The sequence below is a fragment of the Muscardinus avellanarius genome (genome assembly GCF_963383645.1).
Source record: "Muscardinus avellanarius genome assembly, chromosome: 3".
NCBI classification, from domain to species: domain Eukaryota; kingdom Metazoa; phylum Chordata; class Mammalia; order Rodentia; family Gliridae; genus Muscardinus; species Muscardinus avellanarius.
Window position 1 is genome coordinate 118,450,468 of NC_137788.1, and position 13,730 is coordinate 118,464,197.

Genomic DNA, 13,730 nt, shown 5'->3' on the forward strand with positions numbered 1-13,730 from the left:
CAAACCTGTATTTAATGCTTGCTCTGCGCCAGGCACTGTAGATTGATATCAACAGTGCCTCTTGCGTCACTAGAAGACACTATGGTGACATAAAAGGTAAATAGCACCGGGCGTGGTGGCGCACGCTGGTCCCCGCGCTTGAGAGGCTGAGACAGGAGGATTGCACAGGTTCGAAGCCAGCCTCAGTTACTTAGTGAAGCTCCCAGCGACTTAGTGTGACCCTGTTTCGAAATAAAGTATAAAATAGGTCTGGGGGTATAGCCTGGAGGTAGAAAAGCCCCTGGGTTCCACCCCCAGTACTACCAAAAAAATAAAATAAAAAATAAAAATAAAATTTGGGCTAGGGGTTTACCTCAGAGGTAGAATGCCTGTGGGTTCAATTCCCAGAGCCAAGGGGAAAAAAAAAAAAATGCCAGGCATAGTGGCACACACTTGATTGCAGGTTTAGGCCCTCTACAACTAAGTGAGACCCTGTTTCAAAATAAAATATAGAATACAGCCGTATGTGGTGGCGCATGCTTGTAATCCCAGCATTCGGGAGGCTGAGACAGGAGGATCGTGGTTCGAGGACAGCCTCAGCTACTTAGTGAAGCCCTTTGCAACTCAGTGAGCCCGTTTCAAAAATAAAGAATAAAAAATAGGGGTGGGGTGTAGCTCAGAGCTAGAATCCCCTGGGTTCCATCTCCAGTACTGCAAATAAATAAATAAATAAAATAAAATAAGGCTGGGTGTATAGCTCAGGAGTAGAACGCTTCTGGGTTCAATCTCCCAGTACCCCTCCAAAAAATATATATATAAACATATATATAAAATATAAATAATTAGGCCAGGCGTGGTGGCGCATGCTTGTAATCCCCGCGCTTGGGAGGCAGAGACAGGAGGATCGCGCAGGTTCGAAGCCAGCCGCGCGCGCTGGCTTAGGAGACCCTGTTTCCAAATAAAAAAGTATAAAAAATAGGTCTGGGAGTGTAGCCCGGAGGTAGAAGGGCTTTCAGGAACCCCAGTACCACCAAAAAAAAAAAAAAATATATATATATATATAAATAATTATATATATATATATATATATATATATATATATATATATATATATGTTTTGCGGTATATGTTTTGCAAATATGTATTTATGTTTGGGGTATATATATGTTTTGCGGTACATATATATGTTTTGCATATATATAAAATATAAAAAATTATATATGTATGTTTTGCGGTATATATGGAACCTAGGGGCATTATACCTCCGAGGTATACCCCCAGCCCTATTTTTTATTCGTTATTTTGAAACCGGGTCTCACTGAGTTGTAAAGGGCCTCACTACGTAGCCGTAGCTGAGGCTGGCTGCGAACCGCGATCCTTCTGGGATTACAAGCGTGCCCACTTAAAACTATTTTGGTGGTGAACTTTTAGACTATAGCAGTGGCAATGGAATGGATAGAAAAACAAAACAAAAATGGACTGTAAGAGACATCCCAAATAAAGAATATTAAAGGAGCCAAGCATCGTGGCCTAGGCCTGTTTTCCCAGTACTTAGAAGGCTGAGACAGAAGGGTCACAAGTTCAAGGCCAACCTCAGCAACTTAAGACCCAGTTTTTTTTTGTTGTTTTTTTTTTTTTTTTTTTGGTGGTACTGGGGGTGGAACCCAGAGGCTTTCTACCTCCGGGCTATTCTTCCAGACCCATTTTACATTTTATTTGGAAACAGGGTCTCACTAAGTTGCCGAGAGCCTCACTACTTCACTACTTAAGTAGTTGAGGCTGGCTTCGAACCTGTGCGATCCTACTGTCTCAGCCTCCCAAGCGTGGGGATTACAAGCGTGCGCCACCATGCCCGGCTATACCCAGTTTCAAAATAAAAAATAAAAGAGGAGCCAGGCATGGTGGCACACGCTTGTAATCCCAGTAATTGGGAGGCTGATGCAGGAGGATCACAGGTTTGCAGCCAGCCTCAGCTATTTAGTGAGGCCCTGCTTCCAAATAAAGAATTAAAAAAAAAAATAAGGCTGGGGGTGTAGTCTTAGAGGTAAAATGCCCCTGGGTTCAATCTTCAATACTACAAAATTAATTAATGCATGAGGGGTGGAAGATGAGCGTGGTGGCGCACACTTGTAATCTCAGAGTGAAACCCTGTTTCAAAATAAAGAATAAAACAATAGGGCTGGGGATGTAGCTCTGAGGTAGAATGCCCCGGGCTCCATCTGCAGCACTGCAAAAAAACAAAAAAAAAAAATAAAAATAAATGAGGGCTGGGATGTAGCTCCGAGGTAGAATGGCCTTGAGTTCAAATACATACTACTACAAATAAATAAATAAATAAATAAATAAATAAATAAATAAATAAATAAGTCAGTCAGTCTAGGTTGTAGCTCATAGAATACCCCTGGGTTCAATCCCTAGGATCACAAAAAAGTAAATTAAATAAATAAATAAATGGAACTTAGTGTCTGACTGCTACTACATTTTAAACCTAGTTATCTAAAAAAATGAGCCGGGCGTGGTGGCGCACACTTGTCATCCCAGCATTTGGGAGGCTGAGACCAGAGGATCACGATTCACAGCCAGCCTCCGCTACTTAGTGAGGCCCTCTGCAACTCAGTGAGACCCTGTTTCAAAATAAAGAATAAAAAATTGGGCATGGGGTGTAACTCGGAGTCGGATGCCCCTGGGTTCCATCCCCAGACCTGAAAAAAAAAAAAAGTAGGTAGCATAGATAGGACTAAAAGGAGACTATAAAAAAAGGGAACAGGATATTTTTTTAAGCATTATTTCGTTGGTGACCACTGGAGAAAGCACTAGATTGGAAAACAAGGGCTCTGTAGCACACATTATTTTCTCATCTGTAAGACAAAGGGGTTGGTTGGGTTGAATGAAATATAAAAAATACATCTTGGGCTGGGCGTGGTGGCACACGCTTGTAATCCCAGTACTTGGGAAGCTGAGACGGGAGGTTTGCAGGTTCAAAGCCAGCCTCAGCAGCTTAGTGAGGCTCTCAGCAATTTAGTGAGATCCTGTTTCCAAATAAAATATATTAAAAAAAAAATAGGACCGGAGGTGTAGCTCAGGGGTAGAAGGCCCCTGGGTTGCCACACCAGTACCACACACACACACACACACACACACACACACACACACACACAAGGTAATAAAGAATAAAAAATAGGGCTGGGGGTGTAGGTCAGAGATTGAATGCCTCTCAATTCAATCCCCAGTACTGCAGAGAGAGACAGACAGACAGACAGACAGACAGACAGACAGACACAGGAGAGAACTACACCTTGTCTCTAAAATGCTGAGGTTTTTAAATAATTTTGATGTAGAAATATATGAATAAAAATGTACAGCAGAGCCAAGCGTGCTGGCACACGCTTGTAATCCCAGCATTCCAGAGGCTGAGACCAGAGGATTGCGGTTCGAGGCCAGCCTCAGCTACTCCTTAGTGAGGCCCTTTGCAACTCAGTAAGACCCTGTTTCAAATAAAGAATAAAAAATAGCTGGGCATGGTGGCGCACGCTTGTAATCCCAGCTCTTGGGAGGCTAAGACAGGAGGATCGCACAGGTTCAAAGCCAGTCTTAGCTACTTAGTGAAGCCCTCCACAATTTAGTGAGACCCTGTTTCATAATAAAGGACAAAATAGGTCTGGGAGTGTAGCCCAGAGGTAGAATGCCCCTGGGTTCCAGCCCCAGTACCCCCCCACACACAACTATCCAACAGAAATGTATACATTCAGTATGCCTTCTCAGGGGAGAGGTTAGGGCTGGAGATGAAGATTTAGCAATCATCTAAGCTGAGGCAATTACTAAAGCCATGAAAGCAAACAATGTCTTTATATGAAAGAATATAGTTAGAAAAAAGGTGAAGGCCTGAGCCTAAGGGGACACCCACACTCTGGAGTAGGTGGCAGTGGTGGCAGTAAGAGACCTAGAAGTTGCTGCCAGTTGGGTAAGAGGAGATGAGGCTGGAGTGCAGTCACGGGATGCAGGGGAGGCAGCATCAGGTGTCAAAGGAGCCGCAGGGCGTGAAGCGCGGAACCTCCGCGAGGGTCTAGCTGTTTCTTAGGTGCAAGCTACATAATACTGGGGCAGTGGAATCATTAGGGACTTTGGAAGGTCCAACCAAGAGAAAGCGGTAGAGCCACTGTGGTGGCGCACACCTGTAATGCCAGCTTCTGGGGACGCTGAGGCAAGAGGGTCTCAAGTTCAAGGCCAGCCCGGGCAACTGTCTCAGAACAAAAACAAGCAAAAAGGCTGGGTATCCAGCTCAGTGGCAGATGGCTTGCCTCCAGTATGCAAGGCCCAGGGTTAAATCCCTTGGGCTAGCTGGGTGTGGTGGCCCAGGCCTGGAATCCTAGTACTTGGGAGGCTGAAGATTGAAGGTTCAAAGTCAGCCTCAGCAGCCAGGCATGGTGGCACATGTTTGTAATCCCAGCATTCGGGAGGCTGAGACAGGAGGATTGTGCAGGTTCGAAGCTGGCCTTGGCTACTTATGTCTTCTGCAACTCAGTGAGACCCTGTTTCAAAATAAAGAATAAAAAATAGGGCTGGCGGTGTCTCTCGGAGGTAGAATGCCCCTGAGTTCCATCCCCAGTACCGCAAAAAGCAAAAACAAAATCAAAGTCAGTCTCAGCAATTTATCAAGGTTCTCAGCAACTTAGACCCTGCTTCAAAATTAAAAAAATAAATAAATAAAATAAAATAGGGCTGGGGTGTAGCTCAGAGTTAGAATGCCCCTGGGTTCAATCCCAGTACCACAAAATCAATCAATCAATCAATCAATCAATGCCTGTACTGTCAAAAAAGGAATTATGGAAAGGGCTGGTAGATTGGCTCAGTGGTAGAACACTTGCTTAGTATGTTCCAGACTCTGGAATTGACCCCCAGCACCAGGCTCAGAAGGGGGTGATAGGGCAGCTGGGGGGGGGGTGCACACCCGTAATCCCTAGAGTTGGGAGGCTGAGACAGGAGGATCACAGGCTTCCGCTGGCCTCAGAAACATAGCAAGACTCTCAGTGACCTAGCGAGACCGTTTTAAAAACAAAAAGTTTAAAGGGCTGGGGATGCCGCTCAGAGGTGGAATGACCTGGGTTCAATCCCCAGTATCCCTCTCTCACACACACATGAAGTCGCAAGGGAGCATGATACAGCGAAAGTTTCAGAAGGGAAAGGCAGTCAAAGGCAGAGCACAACTAGCGAGGCTTGCCTTCGAAAGGAGGTCATATTCTCTGAAATAAAGGGAGGCAATTATTCACCAAGAACAGAGGACGGGAGAAATGGGGAAAGATGTCTGACCAGCTGTGAGAAAGATACGCAGTCAATAAGCCATGACTAAGATGACCGACTATTCCGATTCACAACAAAGGGGAGAGGAAATCGTTTTGGTGGAAACTGGGACAAATCAGAAAGCGTAATACACACAGAAGAGTAGAAATAGATACATTCACAGGCTTAATGTTTGCCTGCTGATAATACCGGCTAGCCTTCCTCAGCCCAGCATGCATCTAGCAGCCCCAGCTTTTTGAATGAGGATGAGGCCCAGCATTCGAGTGCCCCCCAAGGCTGATGATTCTAGGGCGCCCCTCCCTCTCAGCTCTGGTAACCAGGTGGCTCCTCTGCTCCTCCTCCAGCACAGCAGGTTGCACATGCATTGCCCCTGAGCACCAGCAGCTCCCATCAGAAGGCCCAGAGCAGAAGAACCTGCTGGTCTGGGCCAGCTGGAAGATTCCCCAGGGGACAGACACAAAGGGAAAGCTGCTAGTCTCTAAGCCTGAGCAAGAAAAATAAATTCAACTCTGAACCCTGTAACTGTCCCAAGGGTGTTCCCTAGGAAAACAGTGGCAAGAGTCTCTTTACTTCTCTCATAGGATTTATTTGTACTTATTTGTGCTCCTGGGGATTGAACCCAGAGGCATTCTACCTCTGTGCTATACCCACAGTCCCCTATTTTATATTTTATTTTGAAACAAAGCCTCACTAAGTGGATGAGGCTGGCTGTGAACCTGCAATCCTCCTGTCTCAGCTTCCCTAGTACTAGGATGACAGGCATGCACCACCGCGCCTGGCTTCTCACAGGATTTATATTGTCCCATCCAGACCCTAACATGGTGGAGCTCACAGACACCCCCATCTCGTCTTCTTTTCTTCAGATCAGATAATAAAAGTTGGGATTTGAAATGGAAAGGTTTTTTTCCCCAGTATTGGTTTGTCTTTCTTTCTTTCTTTCTTTCTTTCTTTCTTTCTTTCTTTCTTTCTTTCTTTCTTTCTTTCTTTCTTTCTTTCTTTCTTTCTTTCCACTACTGGGTATTGAATTCAGGGGCATTCAACTTCCAGGCTATACCACCAGTCCTATTTTTCTTTCTTCCTTCCTTCCTTCCTTCCTTCCTTCCTTCCTTCCTTCTTTCTTATTTATTTTGTGGTACTGGGTTTCCTGGAAGCCCTTCTACCTCTGGGCTACACTCCCAGACCTATTTTATATTTTTATTTGAAAACAGGGTCTCCTAAGCCAGCGCGCGCAGCTGGCTTTGAACCTGCGCGATCCTCCTGTCTCCACCTCCCAAGCGCGGGGATTACAGGCATGTGCCACTATGCCCGGCTTATTCTTTATTTTAAAACAGAGTCTTGCTAAGTTGCAGAGGGCCTCACCAAGTACCTGAGTCTGGCCACGAACCTGCGATCCTCCTGCCTCTGCCTCTCAAGTACTGGGATTACAAGCGTGCGCCACCACGTCCAGCTGAGGCAGAAAGTTTTGATTTATCTCAATCAACAAAGTGTTTAGGTAAAAAAAAATCTTTAATCAGAAAGGACTTATCTTCCTTCAACACACACATTAAAAGTAAAAAATATATGTACATATAATTACACAGATTTGGATCACAGAGGAGAGCCGCGCGGTGTGGGCTGGGGCTAGGGGTTGAGAAGGTGGGCCTTGGGGGCAGCGTGAGGATGGCTTCTCGTCTGCTGCTCTGGGTGTCCCGTGGTCCTCTCTCTGGCCCTGCTAGGTATCCCAGGAGGGGACAGGTCTGATGCTACAGTTACTGGCAGACTGTGGCAGCGAGGTCCCTCTCCCGCTAGTTTCTTAGGATCGCCAGGGGTGACGGCAGTGGCTGTAGGAGGTGGGACCGGAGTGGCTGGCGCAGAGCGCAGGAGGGGCTGTGCTCCGTGCTGGAGGAAGAGGATGACACCTATGCTGGTGCCCGTGCCCAGAGGATCATGGCTAACGGAGACGCCCCCTGGGGAGCCCAGAGGGGGGTTACAGATCGGGGCGGTGTGGATCCAGGTGAGGTTCATGGCTGGCCATTCTGTGAGGTCCCAGGACTGCTTTGGTTTCCAAACTAAATGTCCCAGCTGTGCCTGGCCCATGGCGTCCACAGGAGGTGCAGGAGAGGAAGCTGCTGAGTCACTGTGGTGGCTTGGGAAATCCTAGGGAAGAGAAGGAATGAGAAAAAGAACCGGAGATAGCTTTCAAATTAACGCCACCTGGATGCTTAAACCTTTGCTTCCCTAGGGACTGCGTTAGCAGTGCAAATATATCTTGTTTTGTGCAATAGGTTTTTTTTTTTTTTTTTTTTTTAGTGGTGGTACTGGGGTTCCTGGAAGCCCTTTCACCTCTGGGCCACACTCCCAGACCTACTTTTTATACTTTTTTTAAATTTGGAAACAGGGTCTCTTAAGCCAGCACTTCAAACCTATGCGATCCTCCTGTCTCCGCCTCCCAAGCGCAGGGATTACAAGCGTGCGCCACCACGCCCGGCAATAGGTATGTTTTTGCAAGGTCATGATTAAGAAATAGTCCTCTATGTCCTATAGTTGCCACTATTTGTAAAATAATTCCTTTTAGAATTTATTTAGAAAAATTGGTTGTTTTGCTTTGTTTTGCGGTACTGGGGATGGAACCCAAGGTTATTCTACCTCTGAGCTACACCCCCAGCCCTATTTTTTATTCTTTCTTTCTTTTGTGGTACTGGGGGTGGAACCCAGGGGCTTTCTACTTCCGTGTTACACTCCCAGACCTATTTTATAATTTATTTGGAAACAGGGTCTCACTAAGTTGCTGAGAGCCTCACTCAGTAGCTGAGGCTGGCTTCGAACCTGCGCAATCCTCCTGTCTCAGCCTCCCAAGCGCTGGGATTACAAGCATGTGCCACCACGCCCGGCTTTTATTCTTTATTTAAAAACAGGATCTAAGTTGTGGAGGGCCTCACTAAGCAGCTGAGGCTGCCCACATACTCTCAATCCTCCTGTCTCTGCCTCCCAAGTACTGGGATTACAAGGGTGCACACCACCAAGGCCTGGTTTTAAGTCCTGAGAATCAAATCTAGGGCCTATCACATGCTAGGCCTGCATTCTACCAATAAGCTACCCGCCTAGCCAGCCCTTTTATTTTTATTTTTTGTGGTACTAGGTATTGAATTCAGGGGCAGTCTATCTCTGAGCCACACACCCCCAGTCTGATATGTTTATTTACTTATTTATTTTACTTATTCTATTTATTTTTGCAGTACTGGGGATGGAACCCAGGGGCATTCTATCTCCGAGCTACATCCCACAGCCCTACTTTTTTATTTTTTAATTTGAAACGGTCTCACTAAGTTGAGGAGGCCCATTATGTAGCTAAGACTGGCTGCAAACCTGAGATCCTCCTGTCTCAACCTCCCAAGTACCGGGATTAAAAGCATGTGCCACCACACCTGGCTTTATTTTTTGTTTTGAAACAGGACTCCCTAAGTTGCTAAGGGCATTCCTAAATTGCTGAGGCGTTTTTTGTTTGTTTTTGTTTTTTGTGGGTCTGGGGATGGAACCCAGGGGCATTTGACCTCAGAGCTATACCCCCTGCCCTGTTATTTTATTCTTTATTTTGAAACGGTCTCACTAAGTTGTGGGGGGGGGGCTCACTAAGTAGCTGAGGCTGTTCTCGAACCGAGATCCTCCCATCTCAGCCTCCCAAATGCTGGGATTACAGGTGTGCACCACCACACAGGCCTGAGGCTGGTTTTGAACCTATAATCCTCTTGACTCAGCTCCCTAGTACTGAGTTTACAGGTGTATGCCACCACACCCAGCAAGAAAAATGTATTTTTACCTGGATTCATAATTTCCCAATTTCTATATTTATTTTCTGGTACTGGGGATCAAACCCAGGATACTCTACTACTGAGCTATAGCCTTTTATTTTTTGAGACAGTTGCCTAGGCTGGCCTTGAACCTGGCTTTTTTTTTTTTCTCCAGTACTGGGGATGGGACCCAGGGGCATTCTACCTCCACACTACACACCCAGCCCTATTTTTTATTCTTTATTTTGAAACAGGGTCTCACTGAGTTGCAAAGGGCCTCGCTAAGTAGATGAGGCTGTTCACGAACCGTGATCCTCCTGTCTCAGCCTCCCAAATGCTGGGATTACAAGCATGCACCACCATGCCCAGCTCTTTTTATTTTTGAGACAAGCTCTCACTAAGTTTCAGAGGGCCTTGCTAAGCTGCGGAGGCTGGCTGTGAACTTGCAATCCTCCTGTCTCATCCTCCGACGTATGGAATTCAGATGTGCACCACTACATCTGGCTCCTGGCTACTTATTTTTAATCAGTTATTTTCACAGCATTAATAACCATGGTCAACTAAGCACAAGGATAGGAGCTGGACGTGGTGGTGCACACTTGTAATCCCAGTTCTTGGGAGGCTGAGACAGGAGGGTCAGGGTTTCACAACCAGCATCAGCTACTTAGGCCCTCCTCAACTTAGTGAGACCCTGTTTCAAAATACGGAATAAAAAATGGGGATGAGAGTGTAGCTTGGCGGTAGAATGCCCCTGGGTTCCATCCCCAGTACCACCAACAAATAAACAAACAAATAAATAACAAGGACAGGCCTTTATCTAGGCCACTCCCCCCTCCTATTACTCCAATGCCCTCTAAATACCCTATTCTTTGAGGGCACAGAAAATAGGTCGCTTCCATACCGGGTCTAAGAATCTATCCAACACTCTTCCCTATGGCATCCCCTTGAGTACCCTCTTCCCATGCCTGGTGCTATAACTCTTATGACTAGTCCTTGACTAGTCATAGTCATAGTGAAGACTTAGAGGTTTCCACAGAGTTTGGTACAAGTACATTTGGACTGGGTTCAGAAGAGGGAGAGCGGAGGAAGATTTTTACGGGCAGCAAGGAAGAAGAGCTTTGCAGAGAGAAGCTGAGGCATCTTTCTACATGAATCATTCGGCCAGGTAAAAATTCTTCTGTATCTATTCAGAAAACAGAGAAACTACAATGTGAGAGATAGGATTAAACTTTATGGAGTTCTGGCCAATGATTCTCACAAAACTGAACAATATATCTAGCAATCAAGACAATGCAGGATATTCAGGCATTTCCTTCCTTGAAAGGGAACTGAAAAAAAGATCCAGAAAAAAACGAGGTTGGAGAGTCTACTTCTGCGTGGACAGTTCATTTTCTTGATTACTCTCTCACCCCTTCCTCAGTTTTTGTTTTTGTTTTGTTTTGATGCTAGGGATTGAACCCAGGGGTGTTTTACCTGTGAGCTCCACCCCATCCCTATTTTATTTCTTCTTCTTCTTTCTTCTTTTGGTGGTACTGGGGTTCCTAGAAGCCCTTCTACCTCTGGGCTACACTCCCAGACCTATTTTTTTATTTTTGGAAACAGGGTCTCTTACGCCAGTGCGACTGACTTCGAACCTGCGCGATCCTCCTGTCTCCGCCTCCCAAGCGTGGGGATTACAAGCGTGTGCCACCATGCCTGGCTATTCTTATTTTGAAACAGGGTCTTGCTAGGTGGATGAAGTCTCACTGTTGGCTGAGGCTGCCCCTGAACCTGCAATCCTCCCATCTCAGCCTCCCAAGTACTGGATTACAAGAATGTGCCACCACGGCTGGCTTCTTCCTCAGGTTTTATTTATTTATTTATTTATTTATTTATTTATTTATTTATATGCGGGTCTGGAGATGGAACCCAGGGGCATTCAACCTCTGAGCTACACCTCCAGCCCTATTTTTTATTCTTTATTTTGAAACCGTGTCTCACTGAGTTGCAGAGGCCTCACTAAGTAGCTTAGGCTGTCCACGAACCGCGATCCTCCGGTCTCAGCCTCCTGAATGCTGGGATTACAAGCATGCACCACCATGCCTGGCTCTTCCTCAGGTTTTAAAGCTCTTACCTTGGTCTGCTGATGCCCGCTTCCACGCAGTGTTGACTTCTGGGCAGCTATATGAGGAAACCACGTCTTTAACATCCCTTCTACCTGTAGCAGGGTTCCTAGATAACGCTCCCTGTGAGAAGAACATTGAAAGAAAAGCAACATTAAGTGTGAAAAATGAAACAAGACAGGTCTAGAGAGATCTTTTTATGAGGAACCAAGGAAAGAACCAAAGAGCTTACCCCATCTGAGGCTTCTGCAAAACACCTACGATACGCTGGATCCTGTCCATTGCCACACTCTGCTGGAAACTGCTCAATCCTGGGGGCCAAAGAAGATTAAAGGCTGAATGTAGTTAGGTAAAAGGACAGTGGATCTGCCTAAAGAAATTAAGTTACAAGCCGGGCGTGGCCGCACACGCTTGTAATCCCAGCAGTTGGGAGGCCAAGACAGGAGGATCGTGGTTCACGGACAGCCTCAGCTATTTAGTGAGGCTGTTTGCTACTCAGACCCTGTTTCAAAATAAAGAATAAAAAATAGGGCTGGGGGTGTAGCTCAGAAGAAGAATGCCCCTGGGTTCCATCCCCAGACACACAAAAAAATTAAGTTGCAGATGCAAAAAAGGAATAATCTAGGCACCAAATAGTCTTAAGAGACATACACATCTGAGAAAGAGAGAGAGAGATGGGGAGGAAACAGACACAGAGGTAAAAACCTAGCACAAGCCGGGCGTGGAGGCGCACCCTTGTAATCCCAGCATTCAGGAGGCTGAGACCTGGAGGATTTCGGTTCGCGGACAGCCTCAGCTACTTAGTAAGGCCCTCTGCAACTCAGTGAGACCCGGTTTCAAAATAAAGAATAAGAAATAGGGCAGGGGGTGTAGCTCAGAGGTCAAATGCCCCTGGGTTCCAGACCCCCCCCAAAAAAAACCTAGAACAAAATAATGCAATTAATCAGATTATTACCTCTCTCAAAACGACCCATCTTCAGCCCATTCAGTAGGTCTGTGAGGGGGCGGATGAATCCTCGGAGCTCTTTACACTGTAGAAACACAGGACAGAGGCTATGAAAGACCAAGAACTGCCCAGCTCAGTTGTAATTCTTTCTCTGCCTCCAAATCTAGCTCCTTTCCCCTGAAGGGCCGTCTCAGCCTGCTGGGTGTTTTAGCAGGAGTGCCTCCTTTCTCCTGCTTCCTCTCACCTTCTGAGCAAAGAGCAGGTCTCCTGCGCTGGTACAACCTTGGATGTTTAGACAGGTCTCCAGTTCCCCAGTTCTAGATCTCTTCATCCCAGATCCTGCCACAGATGAAGTGACGCCTCGCTGTTCCGGGTAAGACGCTCTGTGTTGGTTCCCGGAAACCTTGGTTCGATGCCTGATGCGAATAGGACCCAGGCTAGGCTGGGACCCTCTCCTCTGCCCAACAGTGTTTGGCCTGGGCCCATGGGCCCCCTTGTCCTCCCTCTCGCTATCAGAGGGGAAGCCAAAGTCACTGTTCACAGGGGAGGTGGAGAAAGAGGGAGAGAGAGAGTAGGAGGAATAAGATGACACGCTAGATGGAGAATCCATAGGTCCAGAAGCAGGGGCTGGAGAGCAGCTCTGGAGCAGCCAAAAATCGGAACCTGCAACTAGAGAGCAAAGCGAGGGAGTTGGAAATCAGAGTCTAAGAACGAGGAAGTGGGCTGGGAGGCTGGGGCGTACTGCGCGGACTAACACCTCTTTTTTTTTCCCCTCTCCATAAAGACAATAGAAAAAGTCATCTTCCCTACCCCCACCCATTAAAAAAAACTGGACTGCCTCTCTGGCCTCTGCAAAGCGGCTCTCGGTCTGACACAGCCTCCGTTCTTTCCTTCCCCAGGTTCAGAGTCAGTATCTGATTAGACATCTCCCCCTCCACCCGCTGCTCCCCAGCCGGCCTGAGCTCCCGACCTGAGGCTGCACCACTGGCGCTGGCGCACCTGAGCCCACGGAGCGGCCCCTGGGGAACCGCCCCCACGGGCTGTCACGGCGGACTCCGGCGCCGGTCCCTCTCCGGTCGCGCCTGCCAGGTGATGCAATCCCCCTTTCCCCCCCGCACGCAGTCCCGCAAACCCACTCCCGGAGTCCAGTCCCCGCCACCGGCTCGCTCTGCGCCCTCCGGGTCTCCTTACCTGTGCCGATCGCTCCAGCCCGGGCTCGGTCTCCAGCTCCTCCTCGCTCGCCCCGCGTCTGATCTACCCACCTCCGCCTCTCTCGGTGGGTCCCGCCCCTTCCCCCTCCCAGACACGTGCGGCTCTGCACGTGCCTCCCCCTGCGTACACAGACCTCGCGCCCTCATTGGTCGTCTAGCCGGCAACACGTGACTCCGGTTAGGGACATTCACAGCCTATTTGCTACAGCGCACAGGGGCTCGGCCAATAGAAAATCAGCCCGGTGAGGATTGGCTGGAAGGGAAGCATTCCGTGCTCCGCCCCTACATGCGGCTCCGGGAGCGGACCCGGTGATGAAAAAAAGAGAGGCGGATGGAAAAAAGAGTAGAAAAGAAGGAAGGGGCGGAAAAGGGCGGGACCGTGGCCTTAAATAGGATGGTGATGCGCGGGAGACGCGGCGCTGCAGCG

General features: G+C 47.6%; 1 protein-coding gene across 1 annotated transcript; it reads right to left on the reverse strand.

Moving 5' to 3' along the window:
- Positions 1–6,897: 6,897 nt before the first annotated feature.
- CIART (circadian associated repressor of transcription) lies at positions 6,898–13,450 on the reverse strand (the record flags this gene model as incomplete). Its single annotated transcript, XM_080692838.1, has 6 exons — positions 13,284–13,450; positions 12,337–12,761; positions 12,102–12,177; positions 11,379–11,457; positions 11,158–11,269; positions 6,898–7,413 (listed from the first exon to the last, which is right to left on the reverse strand). The coding sequence occupies exons 2-6, from the start codon at positions 12,700–12,702 to the stop codon at positions 6,898–6,900; spliced, it is 1,149 nt and encodes a 382-aa protein (XP_080548964.1). The 5' UTR covers positions 12,703–12,761; positions 13,284–13,450.
- Positions 13,451–13,730: the final 280 nt, after the last annotated feature.